The sequence below is a fragment of the Tubulanus polymorphus genome, chromosome 11, assembly GCF_964204645.1.
Source record: "Tubulanus polymorphus chromosome 11, tnTubPoly1.2, whole genome shotgun sequence".
Taxonomy (NCBI): Eukaryota; Metazoa; Nemertea; class Palaeonemertea; order Tubulaniformes; family Tubulanidae; genus Tubulanus; species Tubulanus polymorphus.
This window is the reverse complement of record NC_134035.1, coordinates 11,589,049-11,608,303: the sequence shown is the minus strand read 5'-3', so window position 1 is coordinate 11,608,303 and position 19,255 is coordinate 11,589,049. Positions and strand designations below refer to the sequence as shown.

The 19,255-nt window shown below is 40.9% G+C and overlaps 1 protein-coding gene across 1 annotated transcript; it reads right to left on the bottom strand.

Moving 5' to 3' along the window:
- Window positions 1–12,051: 12,051 nt before the first annotated feature.
- LOC141913353 (nuclear receptor subfamily 2 group E member 1-like) lies at window positions 12,052–18,895 on the bottom strand. Its single transcript, XM_074804858.1, has 7 exons — window positions 18,859–18,895; window positions 15,424–15,666; window positions 15,034–15,166; window positions 14,243–14,592; window positions 13,200–13,646; window positions 12,625–12,798; window positions 12,052–12,293 (listed from the first exon to the last, which is right to left on the bottom strand). Exons 1-7 carry the CDS (start codon window positions 18,893–18,895, stop codon window positions 12,052–12,054), a joined length of 1,626 nt encoding a protein of 541 aa, XP_074660959.1.
- Window positions 18,896–19,255: the final 360 nt, after the last annotated feature.

Here is a 19,255-nt window from a genome sequence, read left to right as displayed (position 1 = left end):
GTGATATAGCGAAAAAAGTAAACTATTTCAGTATATACAATAGGCTATGCAGTATGTTTCTTGTGAGATAATTCTAAGGTGGAATAGTAAACTATATGGAGAAGTGACGGTTGTTTGTTGGATTGTCGTGTATCATCTACCGCCGTATTCTACCGTGTTGAATCACATGCAATATCGTCTGAATTGGATTTACGTCTTTGTAACGGTTCGATTTGAATCTTTTCGGTGGCGCTGAAAATGTAATTTTCAATGCGCTCCACCTATACTACAACAACTACTCTAGACCGTTTGTGCTGGTTATGGTTTCTGTGGATATCCCCGGTCTCGCGGTATATACCTCTTCCCGGCATGTGATACGTGTATGGTGCCAAAAATTTGGTTTCATATTTTATTTTCGTCAGTATTTTCCGAAGCATTTATGACGTGTGTGTGTATGCGCGTGCGCACGCGCGTGTTGTGTCACCGCCAGGATATCGTTGACTCCGCGGTAGCATGCCGAACAAAAGTAACATTTAAAATTCCATCCCTGCGGACAACGCGTCGTGAACGCTAACTAAATTTCGTGTTTTGTTTTCGCATCCTCCCTCTGCAGGGACTCGAACCTGATGGCATCGCTACACTCAGCCACGGCACGAACACGGTCGATTATGGCAGGGTTTCGTGCCGTGGCAATCTCGATGCCATCAGGTTCGAATCCCTGCCGGGGGAGGATGTGTTTTCGATGATTTATAATTTCGTTTTTGTGACGAGTTGTTGACCGACCCTGCTCCGAGTTTCGTTATTGTGATGTTCTCAAGTGTACACGCCGCTCTAGTATCAAAGATTGTTTATCTAAGTACAAAATGATGACTTATATTACAGTCGTTTTTGTTGCGGGTGTTGAAACGAGTTATTTCTAGTCGACTGAAGTGGAATATTGTGTCTGTTGTTGATCTGTAATGAATATGAAAAATACTTTGCTCACACGACATATTTTCTATTGTTTGTAATTTAATTTACTCTTAGACTTTATTTCAAAGCGTTGTTGGTTAATCACTGAGTCAGTATCTTACGATTTCGATAAGAGAGAGAGAGAGTCTATAGGTACTGCGGGTTGTTGTACCGCTACATTTACAGTTAGTTATCCTTTGGAAAATATTTTACGTATTAAAAAGATGATTAGTTATATTGTATTGATGAATGACAGTAGATTAGCGAGCCACAGTTAGTCGTTTAAAGAATCTTAAAGAGTTGCGAGGCCACTAGAGTTGTCTGTAAGATATACTCGATACTTTTGAGTTAAAACACTTGCAACATTTCGGGTGTTTCGTTTTGTTACCTGCCACCGAAATTCTTTCAGTATTTTCTACGTTTGTTGTTATATCATAAATGATTGGTAGAACGTGTTAATAAAATGTACATCGTGTTTTAAAGGATTTCTTGTTCATTTCACGTATTATGCAGGAACGACTGGACGCTTTTAGAAACGACCGTCAGACATCTTTCTTTGGATCGGTTCTAAACCGGGCGTGGCATTTCGCGACGTTTTTTCTCTCGAGGATAAGTCCTACTTGAGCTTGTTTATAGACATATAGTGTATATATGTCGTATTTAATAACCGTCTAAAGACAAAATGCGTTTTGGACTCCCTAAGATCGTTATCAACCATCCAGGCTGTTACTTCCATTCTGCAAGTCTGGTATTTGTATTTGCTACAGTCAAAATCCATAAATCCACACTTTTTAAATTCCAGTATATGGTTGGAGAACAATATTCACGTAATGGGTCAAATTCAAAAATAAACATTCCACATTAGATAAAGTGAAAGTCCAGTATATAAATTACATGTCATACTTGATCGTTTTGAGCAGCACTGGTTGATATGAATCGTCGATATTTCCATTATATGACCTCCTTGAGTAAGAAATGCGGTTTTATGAATACCGAAACGGAAAATCCTCCTTTGCTACTCTGGACCCGGTTCCGTAGTTGTGGGGTAAATTTCAACCCTAGGCTCAAATCCCTTAACCCAAATCCGTTCCATAGTTGTCGGTTAGATTTGTCCCTACGGACAAAAGCTAACTCAGAGTTAATTCTAACCAACAACTGTAGAACCGGGTCCTGTAGCCTAATTAGAAAATTCATATCTTGCATTAGTTTTGTTTATTTCGATTTTATTACTATCGGTTTTAGAATGACCGAACACGGATGATCGCAGAGTTTTACTGATCCTTTCGGTAATACATATATTCATTGTTGGAAAAACATTATTTTTAAGATACGGTTGACATTTATAGAATCGTAGATGCATGAATGTTTTGCTGTTGACATTTCCAGTTAGCGTTTATAAATTCGCTAGAATTACTCTCATTCGTTGTAACTGCTCTTCGTGAACCTGTATTCTAAATTCGATCGCGTGAAGATCATGATCATGATAGTGCAACCTCGCCAACCGTCATCTCCTACTGTGCGAGCGTAGACCTCGTCCACGGCGAGTAGATACGATACCTGTATAAATTGCATACATTATCTTACGAAGCAACGATTATGTTTTTCAGATCGTTGAAGATATCGGCTACAATCGTTCGTGAAATCCCACCTTGTCATCGCGGACTGGTTAACGACTTTCAAGAGCGATACTTCGGCTTTACTCTTGTACACGGCGCGCATGAATATTTGATGCGACTAGCGCTGCAAAGCCGGCGTTACGAGACATGCTGGAGTACAATTAAAAGAGTTGTGACGTGGCAAGTCAAAAGCAAATCAAACAGCCCACCTTCTTATAAAAAGCCGCACTTGGCTACATGACCTCTTGTTTAACGGTTTGATATTTGACGGCGTTGAATTTTTCATGAGTCGTACGACTTGTGAGAAGTTTTCAGTGCAGCGAGTTGTATTGTGCGTTCGACTCGAATTAAAGGCATATATCGTTTTGAGACGTGAGGTTTCAAGTTTGTACGTTCGAGGAAAGCAATCGATGAATGAACACGATACAATTTTCTAGTGGGCGCTCTCGACGAAAAAGTAAACATATCACAAACGGCATTGTTCTTGGACATTAATTACATTCTGTTTTCAATTGTGTTTGAAGGTGAAATAAAGATTTGGTAGAAATATCTCTATGTTATTCTACTGTATCTTCTGTCTACTATGGGGCATCATATTGAGGTAAACTCATTCTTTCGCCCGAACAAGATGTGTAAGCGAATTTCTATACCCAAATGTTGCAATGCGCCACTCAACGAACTGATGTTTCAAATCGCCTATTTTGTACAGTTAGTGGAAAGTCACACAGTCGATGATGATTGTCTCCGAGATTGGTTTATTGACGTCATACACTGGACAGCGTTACGAAAAAAAACATCAGCTACTGTGTTTAGTGTAAACTACTGGTGTCATATTAATCATGGTAGTAAATTCCGATTGTAAGAATACAAAAAACGAATTTTAACTCAACAGAACTGTGGAATTAAATCATCGGAAAGTTCCAGAAGATCATGCACCATCTGACATTGATTTGAAAAGATCAGATTTCTTCGAAGATTCAAGAAGACGATACCGCAACAAGTAGCAATATTCCCAAATGTAAGAAAATGTACATATGTATCTGATCCGCAAGACCTGATTACCTTACGAAAGTTCGCAGTATTCATGAAGAAGGCAGATAGCCACATGAAGCCAGGTTGTGCATCGAAATATTCTCATATATTTCAAAAAAATCTGCAATGTAAGTGATAAATACATAACTGCCAACGGTTTTTTCCGTATTCTGTGCTCGAAAAAATTATAAAAATGTCTGAGGCAATTATTTCAAATCTGAACTTGAACATAGACGTTAAGATCAATGAAACGAAGTGCGTTTGCTACACGAAGATCTGCATGGATTATAAAGCGCTTTACGAATTCATGTCCGACACGACGAGACCGAGACGACTTCTATACAAATCTGATGACGACGACCACTTCGACCGATCGAGTCACGACCAAACCGACCGCGCATCTAAAACATAGGCTCGTAAATTATACAAACGCCATATCGAAGTTTCGAATCGCTAGTGGTAATTATCAATCGCGAATGAATGGCTGACTTTTCTCCGTGTGCCGCGTGTAATCTGCTCGGTCCTGTACGTAGAACAATCGAACGCCGTATTTACAATCAATTCAACGCTGTATGTAAGAAACGAATCAAGAATTGATGCGGCTATTGACGGCGCCGAGGACCATATTGGGCGCCCATGAATAATTCAGCTATTTGTCTGTGAAAACGCCTGGGAAAACGCAAGTCCGCGCGAAGCCGATAGATAACGAGCCGAGATCAACGGAGGCTACAGCACGTGCTGCGTGCGTCATATTCGAAGCTCGCACTGATTAGTTATTGTTTTTTAGTGCAAAACCCTTTGAAACATTCGTTTTCAACGCACAACGCACACGACAAGCCCAACGCACACGCACAGGGAAGCCCGAAGACACCGAAACACGAAATCATAATATGTTTCATCTCGGAAAAACTTTTTCTCGAAACCATGTTTCTCGTTAACTCACAAGACACACAGGGAAACGCTCGGAACCATGTTTCTGTTTCCAGTTTCCATGTTTCCCTGTAACGTACGTGTTTGGCTCGAGGTGTATTCTTCCAACAACGCCAAATTGTACATCAGGACCCAGTTCCCCAGTTGTGAGTTAAGATTTGACTCTGAGTTAACTCATTGAAAATGAACTAGTTTTAACTCTTAGAGCTAACTCTTACTCATTAAGCCCAACGCAGACGGCAAAACATTTGTTTCGCCGAAACAGAAAACGTTTTTCAGAAAACGTTTTTTTTGCTAGTGAAAAACGTTTTTAAGTTCGGCGTTTTGTTTTACTCCCCCCCCCCCCGCACACGGCATAACAAAAAACATCGGTGCCGTGTGCGTTGGGCTTTACTGTGGAACTGAACCTTAATGCGTATCTAAGCATCACCACGAGTCAGTAAGGCAAAAAACAATTTTTTGGATATAATTGAGGCCTCACGTAATCGTGTCTGTATGAATTAAATCAGCATGCTTCACCATCACAGTCGTCGTATAAAAGAACAAAGAATGTAGCGGAGAAATATTTTGTTGACATTATTTTGGGAACGGCCAGGTGTGCGAGCTGCGCGGTCAAATTAGTCTCTCTACCGTGATCGATCACATGTGCACCATTTACTCTCTGTATTTACTGGCGTGACTCGTAACGTCAAGCGTTCGAACCATCGATACTGATTAATTATTCAAATATTTTAATTATGTTTGAAATAATCTTTCGGTGTGTTTGCGCGCGCCGACGTAATGAAGTTCCACTGTCGGTAAATCGAGCCAGACGCCGACACCTACCGGAAGTGGCCAGGGAATGACATCCGGGATGCGAAACATGTGCCACCTATTGGTGGCAATGTTGAGCTGGGTGAATAGGTTTTCTAGAATAGTAGTGATAGGTGAAACTCAGTGAAATTTGGAAACGAAATTACGGTAGCTTATGGGCTTGTACAAGTACGCATGTAGCTTTTTCTGTGTAATCTGGTTGATGAGCTTCCGACAGAACCCGACAGTACCCGACAGTACCCGACAGTACCCGAGCGCGCGTCGACAACACCACCACCAATGCATACAAGGGCTACATGCAAGGGACCACCGCTTCCATTCGTCCAAAAATAGAATATATATTTACAATTTAAAGTGTTGCGCCTTTTTGGTGACATATTGGTGTTGTTTTTAGATTTTAAGAATCCTTCCAGGGAGGGCGGGATATGTTGGGTGACAGAAGCCTCGGGAAGACCGACCATTTTTGAGAAATCCGTATCTCACGATGGCTTACGGCGCTGTACCGTTAATCATTACTCACCGGCGGTTTATATGGATCGTAAAGGATCGTCAAGAAGTTCGATCCGTTCTCAACTAATGCGCAGCTATAATAACTGCGCATATAAGGAATGAATATTAATATCATACACGCACGAAGCTAAGGCGATATAGTATGTAATAATATAAGTTTGCCGTTCATTCGAATTCCAAGTTGCTAATTGATCCTTCGCGCACTTCATCAACTAGTTATCGATACGGCACTGCGTCGCGCCGTAAACGTGCGAATTAGGAAAATAAACTCTGCGACGCCAATCAAATATTTATATGATTCGAGTAATAATTGTACGTCGCCTATTGTCAACGTGCAGTAACTCAAGCCGCGTTGATAGGCTGGCGTTTACGTTGCGGATAAAAGACCTAGTACTTCAACAGTCGCGCGCTGATCGACCGGGCGGGTTAATTAGCTAGCTTTGATCGCTTCAACCACATGCGCAGTTCCCAAAGTCTCCTTTATTGGCCGACGACAAGTGGCTATAACTAAACTAACTGGTTTGTTGATTTGACTTCTATGTGTGTGATTAACGTTGACACGGGTAACTTCGTTTCACGGCTACTGCGCGGTACTGCAGTGATATATTTTAGAGACGCCTTCACGCACTGGATGGTATCAACAGACCTATACAACGGTCTGCAAGTATTACGAAACAGCAATAGCGAAAAAGCGAACATTTATGATCGGAACGATCGACTATACTGAATGAATCCTGAATATGAATCAGTAGAACCCACTGTACAGTATAGTCATTGGTGAAGATTGGTTTGGTTCATCCATCATTTGTAACTGTTCCGTCCGTGTGCAGCCCCGCTCGTCTGTATTCATCAGAATATTTCCTAATCGCTGGGGCACGCTTCAGAATCGTTATAAATTTCTTTCCACTTATCCACATGAGCAAAGATTTAAATGGTCAATGTAGAATCGTTACTAAAATGTCCTCTATCGAATATGGAAGCACTTTGCTTCGTCGGTACTGTGTTCAGACCGGGTCCTTCACACTGCTTCAATTCACCACACTATCGCTAGGCAGGAACATGTTCCGCATATCGTGGAGGCGTTGATTTCCAAAGACAAGTGACTCGATTACAGTAAAAACTCACAATTATGAAAATGAAAGGAGATTAGTGATGCTTCGACTCAGTTCTATGAGGCATTTGCCAACCATTTTAAAAATGGCTCATAGAATTGAGTCTAAACGTCACTACTCTCTTAGTTTTGTAAATGGCTCATAGAATATGAATCTAATCTAAACGTCACTACTTTCTTAGTTTTTCTTCATAATAGTGGATTTTTTCATCGGTATCCTAGAGAGGCCCCAGTTATCTGCATACGACTCCGAGTTCGTGACAACGCCCCATGGCCTCATCAATATCGCCGAGGAACTAACGAACCGGAGCAAGTTAATTCGAGAAAACAGATGCCGAGGCGTTCGTTTCCAGCGTCATTCATATTAGAAGACGATTCTATATTATGAACCCAACGGCAAGAATTAAACTGCACATTGGTTTTAGGAAGACGTTTTTCCATCACGTTGTTACCCGATAATCGGACAAGAACTGGGTGGCGACTATCAATTGAAAATAAAACCGCTATAAAGCGGCCGGCGCGCGCGGATGATGAAGTCATCGGAATCAATCGTCGTTATTAACGACACATCGTCATATCGCGACGGCTAAAATAAACGTCGTTGACACGAATTCTGTCATCGGCACAATCGTAATTTGTTCCGACTCTGCACCACATCGGGTCTAATTACAAGACTAATTGGCTGTTCGCTTGGTGATCAGAGAACCGCGCATAAAAGCTCGCTGTTTTTGCTGTTTAGTACGTTGCGATGGAGAACCTCAAAACTAGAAAGAGAGAGGGAGAGAGAGGGAGAGAGAGAGATCTATTGATTCCGCGATGTTGTTGACGGGAAAGATGTCATCAGCTTCAAGAGTCAATTTATTCCTTCCAGTCGTCGCCGTTAATCATGTCGCATAATGCGGACAGTCTACTAGTATTTTCCATTTCGCCTTATCGATAAAAATGTGTGTTGCTCCGTGTCCAAACTTCTACAATATTCACCCTTACCAAATCTCTATCACGGAGATTAACGAGACCATAGCCCGAAGAAAATAATAATTAGGGTTTTCTGCTACTTTGCAAAAACCTTATTGTTATTCCCTTCATTATTATCAGCATTTTCATGTACGTGTCTCTTTTCTGGACACTTTTCCTAAAGGTAAAACTAGGGCATGATCTATTCCGTTAGTTTTTCGGCTCGCAGGATTTATTTGAACCCCGGGCACCTTAAAGGCATACTTCTAAATGTACAAGAAAATGTTTATTTCAAAGTTAAGACCTTTTAAATGATAATATGGCGATATTATTTTTCGAGAAAGTAGTATTAAGTGGCATTTTCAGTTGGTAACATAACAGTTGATAGTCATGTAAGAAAATCTATTTTTGATATCACATAAACGCTAGAATACGGGCTACTTTTAAACGTGCAAGCCTGCATAAAACCCGTTATCGCTGCTTAGCAGCTATATTTGTAAAGGTGATCATGAAGTAACCCCCAATAGGCGCGCATAGGTCGCATAGGATTCTTAGCTTTGCTTAACAATTTTCACGATTAAGTGAAAATCTAGTTTTTCGAAAGCGACTCGTTTCAGTACATTCTGCCCACATCATCGTCTTTAAGTGCAATGCCTTGTGTAACGGCCACAATGTACACTCCACTGTAAATATGATATATTGTCCGCCACTCTTGTCATTTGAGTCGAGAAATAAAACTCTCTCGTCGCGTCGGTCTATGTATGCGCGGAACGTGTACCGAATTCCTCAAAGCCAGGCGAAGCTCATCGGATCACCGCGCGGACGCCATCGGCCGATTGATGGAGGCTTCGGCTTGACAGGTAGCCGATGAAATCGGGCCGGCAATGAAACACCATTGACGCCAGTCTGTCCTCGTCGTCAGTAACCTGCGGATTGTCGCGAACCCTTCACAGAGTCAAACAACAGGCCCGACGGATAAAATTCTCACTTAAGGTACTCCTCTCGATTGACAAGAAGACAAGGGGAAATGCACCGCTACAAAAGCACGTGGAGTGCTGGATAAGTGCGACGGTAACTTATCTCGCGAGAAAAGATCGACTCACGGTGTTAAATATCACCGGATTCTTCTGTTCTCAGATTGGTCAGACCTAGCACGCCGTGACTTGTCAACGGTGGCTGAAATTGAGACCGTACTAACGGAATGTATGGTTTTTAGATTACCGTGGCACCTTCTCCGTCGAAATTGGCCAAAAACTGTCATTGCCTTATTAATCTGCGGATATTGATAATCATGGATAAAACACTTCATCCGTGTTGTGACGATAACGCGTAGAGAATCTAACGAAAAAATAGAAGTGCGAAAATGCTTCCTTGAGCGCTAATAGTTTATTCGACTTTTCGACTGATCTTTGGATATTCTAACTAAAATAAAATCCAACCAGATCACTCCAACTCTTCAGCGCGGCCCAGTTCCATAGTCATGGCTTAGACTTAATACCAATTTAAGACCATCTTAGTTCTATAACCAATCTAACAACTTAAGACCATTTTTCGACTTAAGTCTCAAGTAAGGAACCAGCCCCTCTGGTCAAGCAACCACATAAAACATACATTTTCAAAGAAACTATGGCCTGTGATGTTTGAACAATGCAAAACTTTGAAACCTAGAAACGTGCGTGTAGAGTGTTACATAGTTTTCAGTAATTGGTGACTATAATTGCGAGACACGACGGCGTTCATTAGCGAGAGCCGAGTTAAGAGCACTTTCGTGTTCGCCCAGGTAGCGACGTAACGTTGCCGACGCCGTTCGTAGAATCAAGGGGATTTTAACTCAGTTTCAGTTAATTGCCGTTACGACTTAAATATTTAATAGCCGCTCAGACGGTGAAGTGACTGATCAGTGCGACAGCAGAAAAAAAAACTGAACATTGAATACTGAAATTAGAAACTCAAAAACTATCATATACCTATATTTTGAAGTATATATGCATAGACTTTTGGAATATTACGAACGTTCTATGGTTCAGTATTGGCAAAAGCCAGAAGCATTTACTGAATCCAAATCTGCGTTGAATAGATTCTATTCTGCAAGAAAGGTTCGGCTATGAAGCTACGTCTACACAGGAAAAAAAAACGATGAACATGAATATAATAATTTTGGTAATGGCATTCGAACCATGGAGGTGGAGGCAAAATAATCCCTTTTGAAATTTGTCAGCTATCAACATGATTTCTTATTGTCACCCAGGACCCAGTTCCACAGTTGTGAGCTAAGATCAAAAATCAAAGATCAAAAATGAAATGAAAATAAACTGATTTTAACTCAGAGTTAAGTTTAACTCATAACTGTGGAACCAGGTCCAGGGGCCGGCTCCGTAGTTCCATGGCTAAGACCATTTAAAGGCTATTTTAATACTATAGCCAATCTTACAACTATTGGGCTTAAGTCTTGACTGTCAAATCGGCGCCGGTTTGTGGATATCCCCCTAGGGGTAACTCTGATACCCATTCTATGAAATCTGGATGAAGTAACAGACTTTCCGCGTGTTGATATTACACATGGCTGATGGGATATTTATTTGCGAATGTGAAACAAATTAATGGTAATCCTGTATGTAGAGGATACAGTATATTGTAGGATCATCTACTAAGTAAGTGTCGATCGCATTATCAAAACACAATCCTCATGGGAATTTCTGATTTCTTCGAACAATGAGCATAAGCTCTGGAATTCGGAAGACGGCTGGGAATCACCACTTAACCGTATCGACCGGTATAATGCGTGCAGTACCATTTGCTTTAGTAGATATTAATCCTCGATAAACCGCGAATACGCCGTCAACGATCGAACGTATTACAGTCCAAACTACATCAAACTGTATGCTACGGTGACTTTAACCGCTTTGCCCGCGGGTTTCAGATGCCGAACTTCCCACAAGTGCTGACCCGCGAAGTGGACGACCGTATAAGCACGCGAAGGAAGATTAGTCGCCGCGTTCGGTGCTTGCACGCGCTTCCCCCCGAAGCAAGTCCGGCGTGAAGTTCCGAGTCGACTTCGGCGCGGTCTCGGTTAATTGACGTAAATACGAAATCAATCGTCGAGATGGATACGAATCATTAGTTACTCGACTGGAATAGAGGAAACAAATCGACAAGCCGAGCACAGGATTACAGGCCATTCCTAATGATATCACGCAATGATAGAATACTGAAATGAAATAGCAAACAGCAATGAAAAATGTTGTTTGTTGACTTCGTGTCGTCCTTAATCATCAGTTCCTTTATTTTCTTCGCAAACTCACAGTTAGTGCCATTTTGGCCATTTCTAGTCAATTCGTGTGTTTTGAGATGAAGCAACGAGATTCGGATATCACGAAGGGTTCGAACCCCGATTTGCAAGTCTGATGACTCGGTACTTCATAACGAACCTTCTTCTTTGGTTTCGCTAAATGAGGCCCGAATCTGGCTGCCACCGGGATTCCATTAAACATTTAGTGACTTTTCCAACAACATTTGTCAGTGGGGTAGAGACCTGAGAACATTCGACCAAGAAAGGATTCGAACGTAATGGACGCTGGTCATTATCGGTACACTTTATAACTCTCAGTTAGTCTCTCGGTCTATTCATCGTAACAATCAAAAATAGAAAACGATACTAAAATGTCTTGTGTTCGATCGATTTCATGAATAATTTATTCATAACTTTGTACAATCTTTTATTACACAATCATTATCATCGATCATTATCATGGCAATATTCTTTACAGAAAATTCTAAACGTTAATTAGTAGTATATGCGTGGAATGAAATAAAATTTGCAAAACGTTCAAAAAGATATATATATATACACAGTATCATTTTACTATACAGCGACAGTTAGCAACGCGGTTATATTTACAGCTTTTGTCGAAGTCGTCATTTTGAAAGACAGAAAACTGACTTCTGAAAACTGAAGTCCATATAAAGCCAGTAATAGACACAGTCTCCTTCCTGATTTAAACATCGGGTTGGATAACTCAAGTCAAGTATAATATATATATATATATTGCACTTTAAGACGCTGATTGACTGAGAAATCTGCTCCGGGAAACTGCAGAAGTGTTATTAGTTAGTGAGAGTTTTTAGCACAGAATTGTGTATAGGTCATCCAGGAAATCAACTAGATTTGAACATGTCCGACAGTAGTCTTTCGATCGGCACCGATCCGATTGTCTTTCTGAAAAACAGTTCTTCGATGATTTTCGCGCTGACCGTTCTCAACGTGGGTAGTAACAGCAGCAGCCGACCGAACCGCACTTTAGTGCTGACGTGTTGACTGAACGAATACTCGTTCAGCATCAGTTGAGCCTGGTCTTGTAACGTCTCGACCTGGTGCGTGTCTTTCAGGCCTCGCGTTTCTGCAATAAACGAGAACGCGTGAATGAAATGGAATGAAAATGGATGAAATGTATTTTGTCATTGAAAATAGTTTTTAGTCCAGGGTTCTTTGTCCGGGTCACTATTCTTGTAAATATTTTGCACTACTTAAGCCCTAAAATGCTACACTGTCTTGTATATAGACCAATGAAATTGTATTTAAAAGTTACTGGAAATATATCGGATGGCCACAACCGCCCATATCCTTTCAGACTGAAGGAGATTCGTCTTGTCGATTCATCGTGGATATTATGATTACAGTGATTCATTATGCATTATTTAAAAAATAAATCGAAATCATTATAGACCTACCTGGTTTGAAAAGTACGAGCGCCTTGAGGCAAGCGAACTCAGTGGCGTCGACTCGGATGTTGTTGAATCGCGATATGATATCCTGTAAACAACGTATTTGCGACACTATCGTCGTGGCTTTCTCGTTAACGCGGCTCACCGGACTGACCATACCACTCGCGGTCAATAACGTTCCTAAAAATAACCAAAAACAAACACGTTTTATGTATTAGTCATCTCACAAGTCGACAAATATTGTTTCATGACACCCGGCAGAAGCTCGGTGTCCATAGAATACAGCCTTGGGGTAGGACTCCCAAGAAAAAGCAAAGCCCTGTTATTGTGTGCCCTTGTTACATTTTGCTTTTAATCCCCGTAATTTTCGAATAAATTAATTAATCATTTTTGATTTTCTTTCCTCAAAAGTTAAGTTCTTTGGGCAAATTAACGGTCACGCTATAGTGATTGAGGTTCGGTCTCAAAGTTGTGAGTCAGAGTTTACTCAGAGTTAAAAATCAATAAATCTTCACTGTTAAATCGAGAAGCAAATTGAACTCAGAACTGTGAAACTGGATCTCGAGTATTTAATTACGTACCTGGGTCGATCGGTAGTGACCACTGAGCAGCGCTCAATATGAACAGTTCTCCCCACGATTCCTCGAGAAGAATAGCTTGATCTCTGAACGGCAGTTGCAGAAACGATGGAATATTTCTGGCCCACTTCACCGACATGAACAGTAAACGGGCGGCGGTCTCGTAGACGCTTTCGGCCGCGGCGCTGACGTACAGACTGTGACCGTGCGGTACTGTCAGGTGAGTCGGTATCGGCATCGCCGGTTGAGTCTGATTGCTATTGCCGTTGCCGCTTCTCGAACTGGTCGACGAGTGGTTTTGGTCGTTTTTATTGTTACCGTTTTCGTCGTTATTCGTAGCTGATAAAAACGACAGTGATCCGGTAAGCGTGCCGCCGTGCGCCTGAGGAGGTGTTGATGACGTCGCAGCCGGTTTGTTGTTAGTGAACGACGCCGGTGACTTTTCTCGCTCTGAACAAACAGAAAATCGAATAAAAGGCTTAATATTTAGAAACCCGTAGAAACCCGACATTATACCACACGCAGAATAGATGATGATGACTATAGAGGTAATGCACCGACGTCACGCGTTATGCGTCATATTGGACGTCAAATGGCAGGTAACCTCGGCTTTTTTACTACGGTCGGCCGCTTGCGCTTGACGTCCGATATGACGCGCTGTTGCGTCAGGTGCATAACTTCCATCCATATAAGTATCGCAGCCATGTTTTCTAACTACACGACTACTCGTCCTAATATTTGGTTGTAAAACACAATAAGTTATTTACATGACGGGCCCTCAAAATTTTATGAATCCTCTGGACTCAGTTCCAGAGTTACCAGTTATTTGACTGATGAATTAAATTTGTCCATTTCCGATATTCTAACTCAAAGTTTAGTCAAATCTTGAACGAGAACTTGTAAACCAGGTCAAGATTTTACTTTTGCTATCATGTATGACAGTCTCGAGTATTGGTTGGCAAACAAACTCTGATGCCAGATGCAAGTCCTCCATTACTTTTTATTTCTTAAATTTGATTTGGTTTGATTTAGTGTGGCGGTCTTACCTGGAGATCTCCGACTCTTCGAATCGTTGTTCATGTCGTCTGACATATCAGACGTTGACGAGATCGGTCTCGATAATTCGGGAGTAGATTTCTCGACGGGACTGTTCGCTCGATTGATATTGTTATTGTTTTCGAGGTCTGGTTTATTATTGACGACGTGATGTTCCAGCGATGTTTGTCGAGCCGTAGCCGACAGACGATGGTTCATCAGAAAGCCGTTCAGACGGTTTTGAGCGCCGTACAGCGCGGCGGCCGGGTGCAGTAGATGCGCCGCCGCCGCCGGGAAACCGAAATCGTGCCCGGTTAAACCGGTCGGCGGGCTGTATTGAGTTAATCCGTTATAGTCGTATCTACGAAAAATGAGAAAAATAGCGATAAATGAATTTGAACAAATAATATAAACTAGAGTAAAACCTGTAGAAACCACGGGTGATTTCTTTTAGCTCTGAACTTCAAACTGTTCTATTTATCGGCCATGGAATTTAGTCGGGCCTTTCCAAAATTATGTAATAATACGCCCATGCCCCAGGGAGACCAGGAACTATCGAAGACGAACAAAATATATGTAGTTGAACTTCGCGGGATTCGAGCGTCTGGTGCAAGTCTTGTGCTTTATTAATTGGCCTGTGCTTTATTTATAGGCCATATTCATAATTATGCTTGAATTAGTAGAAATTGGCTCCGAAACTTATAAGAAGTTTTCCGAATATAATGCTATTAACTATATCATGAATTAAGGGAAGTATGCATTATGCGTGAAGGAAGGAATTGGAAATAGAAATAGCGCTTACCTGGCCGTGTCCAAAAAGCCTGGATGTGGAAAGGCGGGCAACGAACCCGGCAAATTTTGCTCGGCGAACTTCCCGATTTCTGGACTACCTCTTCTGTACTGGTAGCATCGCGGAGCCCTCTCGTGTTGGACAGCTGTAAAGATAATTGTTCAAACTTCATTTTCGATGCATATTTATGCTACGGTTATTCAATTATTTTCCAACATTATTATTGACCCCCGAGTGAAGAACGACAGAACCTATAGCTTGAACGATGCAATCTTCCTCGACCTGGGCGCATGCGAGTGTAGACTAAGATGACCAAAACTTATAAACCAACGATCACCCTAGGTTCAAAAGTCTGCATCGGTATGTTTCTTTTCACAATAATTAACTTACGATTGAGCTTACCATCTCTGTTCATTTTGACTTCGAGACATTTTTTGAATCGGCACGCCTGGCACTGATTTCGTCTGGCCACGTCGACGATGCAGTTGCCGTTCTCTTTGCACACGTATTCCAGGTTGCGACGGATCGAGCGTTTGAAGAATCCGCGGCAGCCGTCGCAGCTCAACACCCCGTAATGTTTACCCGACGCCTTGTCGCCGCACACTAAACACAACGCGTCCGGTTTTCGGTGCGATGGCATCGAATCTGAAACATAGGAAAACTAACTATTAAAAAAAAACTAACCAAATAAATAAAACCATAAAACTAACCAAACTAACCAAATTAAACCGGTCTAAACTAGACCGGTCTAATTTGGAACGGTATTTTTGCCCGTATGAACGCTTGGTCCGGTCTAAATTGGACCGGACCAAATTTAGACCGGTCTAACTTTCGTCGTGTGAACGCGCCTATGAGTCCAGTGACGCCGTAAAACATTGCTTAGAAATGTAAAGATTATATAATACTAAGGATGAATGAAGTTATGTTGAATTTAAATATATCCATCATTGAATTGAAACATGCCCGAAACATGAGAAAACATCTATGTTTGTTTTTTGTTGTTGTTGTTTTCTAGGGCCGCATACTGCGAACAGAAACACTAACGGTTAGTTTTCATAGATTGATGGCTGTCTGAAAAGCTCGCATATATAAAACAAGAAAGTAGTGACATTTTGACTCCGAGCCATTTTGAACGATGGCTCATAGAATAGAAGAAAAAACGTCGCTACCCTTTTACGGTGTTTTTTCTGTTGGAAACATATTTTTCGACTGCTGCTGCAGCCGACTTAACGTTTCTGGCCAATCCAATACGATTTACAAATGATAGAAAAAAAAACCGATAATTTACACGTACGGTTGATAATATAGACAGCGCGAACGTGTCTCCCCTCGAATATCAATTACAACACGAGTACAAATAAAATCACAACAGACGACAGCATAGAGCGGATGTAAACGATAATATAATAACCCGTTATCAGTCCACTCAACGGGATACGATTAGATATCATGTATTGCGTTCATATAGATGTATTTGATCGGCAAGTATTCATCCGATGATTTCCGATCAATTGATCGATGACACCCATTGATCTGGTCTTTTCATCACGCGAAAGTTCCGAAGAAGGGAGCAATCGTTATACACAGCGGCGGCGGTTACTTTGTCGTGTCTGCGAGGAGGGTAGATTATTTCCACGTGGCCGCGCACCTCTTGCTGGCCTCGTCGATTCGCCGGTGGTCTTTGCGCCGGTCCGATGTAATTGTTCCCCAATAATGATGATATCATACGTGCAATTGATTCATACCCGACGCAATCGACTCCGGGATAACCGGAGTCTAGTGTGTAGTCATTTCCGAATCTCAACGTATATATATCAAGGTAGCTGATAAGGTTAAGCCATGTGATGGTAGATTACTTTCACGAACCGGGACCGAAATTTCGTATTATGTATTTCGATTCAAACATGCAAAACAATCATGCAAATTCGACCGATCATTCAAATATATCAATACTTCGATTTCACCCCCGTTTCTTTTTCGGGGAAACTAAAATAAGCATCAAATCAAGTCGATAGATAATAGAGATCATCTTGCCCATTTCAAGCCATCAAAATCATCTCTTCACGGCCACTAATCGGAGCCAATTCTAACGAACAAATGCTGATATGTTTTCGAATTAAATATGACCAATGAAAATTCCTGCAAATATATTTGCGCATATATCTGTATAACATGTGTCTATAGTTGGAGTCTTATAGATAAAGAATCAATGGAGTCGATATAGATTTAATTTTGCGGAAAATAGTTACGAGTTATTCAGTCTCAAATTTCTGTGATATCGAACCGAAAACGAAATATATTTGAACGAGATACCGCTCATATACACATTTATCATACGCGTTAGTTAAACGTTTTGATAATCTATATAAGCTTGTGCAAGGTTGACGTCGTGTTATCGGGACGGGATCCGGAAACAAACATTTGAAAAAATTGACGACAACGACCTATAGCGATGTACATGTGTGTATAGGTGATAAAAAACCGGTAGAGGCGATTGTGATAGTGCTTATACCGGAATTGTGCCGTCTGAAATCGAACCGATGTTGATATGATTAATCTTGACTGATGATCGTTGTGCTAATATTTGAAGATCCGGTACGAGATCAATTTCGACAAATCGCGCCGCGCGGTTGCGGAAAAGGTGCTTTAATTCAGTTAGCAAAATTCAATTGACAAAATTGGACTAATCTTTCGGCGCGTTACGAAACAATGGACCACATAATTTCGCATGTGGTCTGAAGTTTGAAAAAGAATCGGTTGATCTGCAATTATCTTTAGTGTATCATTCAACTTAAGAGCGAAAAAATATGTTTCGGATCCCGTGTCAAATTCAACCCATAACTATTGATAATCATGACAAATATGGTTTCACCTATAACTGCCTTTCAACTACGTCATGTTCCGTGCAAAAATTTCATTAATCGTTACATAAGAATTGGAAAAAATATGAACCTCCGACTGATGTCAGAGTATTGAATGGCTGGGGTAATAATACCAAAAATGTAAAGCACTCGAACAGTTTTGCTGGATTTAGACACAATATTACTATCATTATTGTTTAAGCCCCTTTCACACTTCTATTTCATTGCTTTGATTATCTATCTTACATGCCAGATATCTTCCAGGATCATAAACGACTTAATCAATCGTTACATTTAGAAAATGAGTGTTATTCATCTATTCATTTCTTTTCTATCGGGAAAACTCTTTGAAGATTTGATTTAAGAAAAGAATTCATTGAAATTCTACTTCTGCCATTCTTTCAGTGTTGCTCATTTATGTTTTGTAGATATGATGTTCAAGTGAATCAAATTCATTCGAGTAAATGAAATTAATTCATTCTTCGTTTAATAGATTCAATTTGTATCCGACATGGATATTGCGCGGATACAGCTGCTGACTTTCACATATATTATAATACTCTAAACCATTGACGTTTTGACCTCGATTGATTAAATTTCATTATATATATTCGAGTAGAATTATCCTCAACATCGAATCATTTTGATAAATGACTGATATAATACGCTGCCGCGCAGGCAGTTTGTTTCCCCATACACGATTTATTGAAATTTACTATTTTTTCACAAATTAAAAAAAAAACCCATCGCATTTTCTGTCGTCACAGAACATACCGAAGTTAAAAAATGAACTACATGACATTTCATGTTTCGGAAAATGCGAATTCAATCTGTTACTTGGTAAGATACAGATATATATCTAAAATAATTTTCCATTTTATTTTTTTTTATATGCTTATAATTTTTGTATTAATTTTTTTCTGGAAAAAAAGAATCGTTTCATGTAAGTTGGTTAAAGTAAAATCAGTTCACGTACCTAAGACCTCAGAACTGGCTGACGGACTATGTATCATTTTGGAATCCGATTATAGAAATCCTAAATCTCTTTTGTCATGAAGCCGGAGTTTGATAATTTCCTTCTTCCTTCCGCTGTCAAACGAACGCAAGTGTCGAAAGATTATCGGCAGGTACCGGCAAAATCTACTAGATCTTTTAAAGTCCTCAACTTTGAGAATTTCGCAGGTGTTAACCGCCATTATCGAACGGCGCGCTCTGATTGGCTGGTCGACGTCGCTCGTGCGAAGCCGGCTGCCGAGCGCGCGCGACGCGGTAGGCCCGTAGCCGTGACGTCACTGCCGGTCGATAGTAGGCGTGACTCGAACAACACGGTTTTAAGTAGCGAGCAAACTGCTCATTGAACACGGGAACTTTCC

Bases quoted from the DNA above. Each gene is read 5' to 3' on its own strand.
- LOC141913353 (XM_074804858.1), bottom strand. From the start codon at position 18,895: ATGATACATAGTCCGTCAGCCAGTTCTGAGGTCTTAG. The intron at 15,667-18,858 runs GTACGTGAACTG...CCTATGTTTCAG, and splicing joins AGCCAGTTCTGAGGTCTTAG to ATTCGATGCCATCGCACCGA. The intron at 12,799-13,199 runs GTACGTAATTAA...GGTTATTTTTAG, and splicing joins GTCACTACCGATCGACCCAG to GAACGTTATTGACCGCGAGT.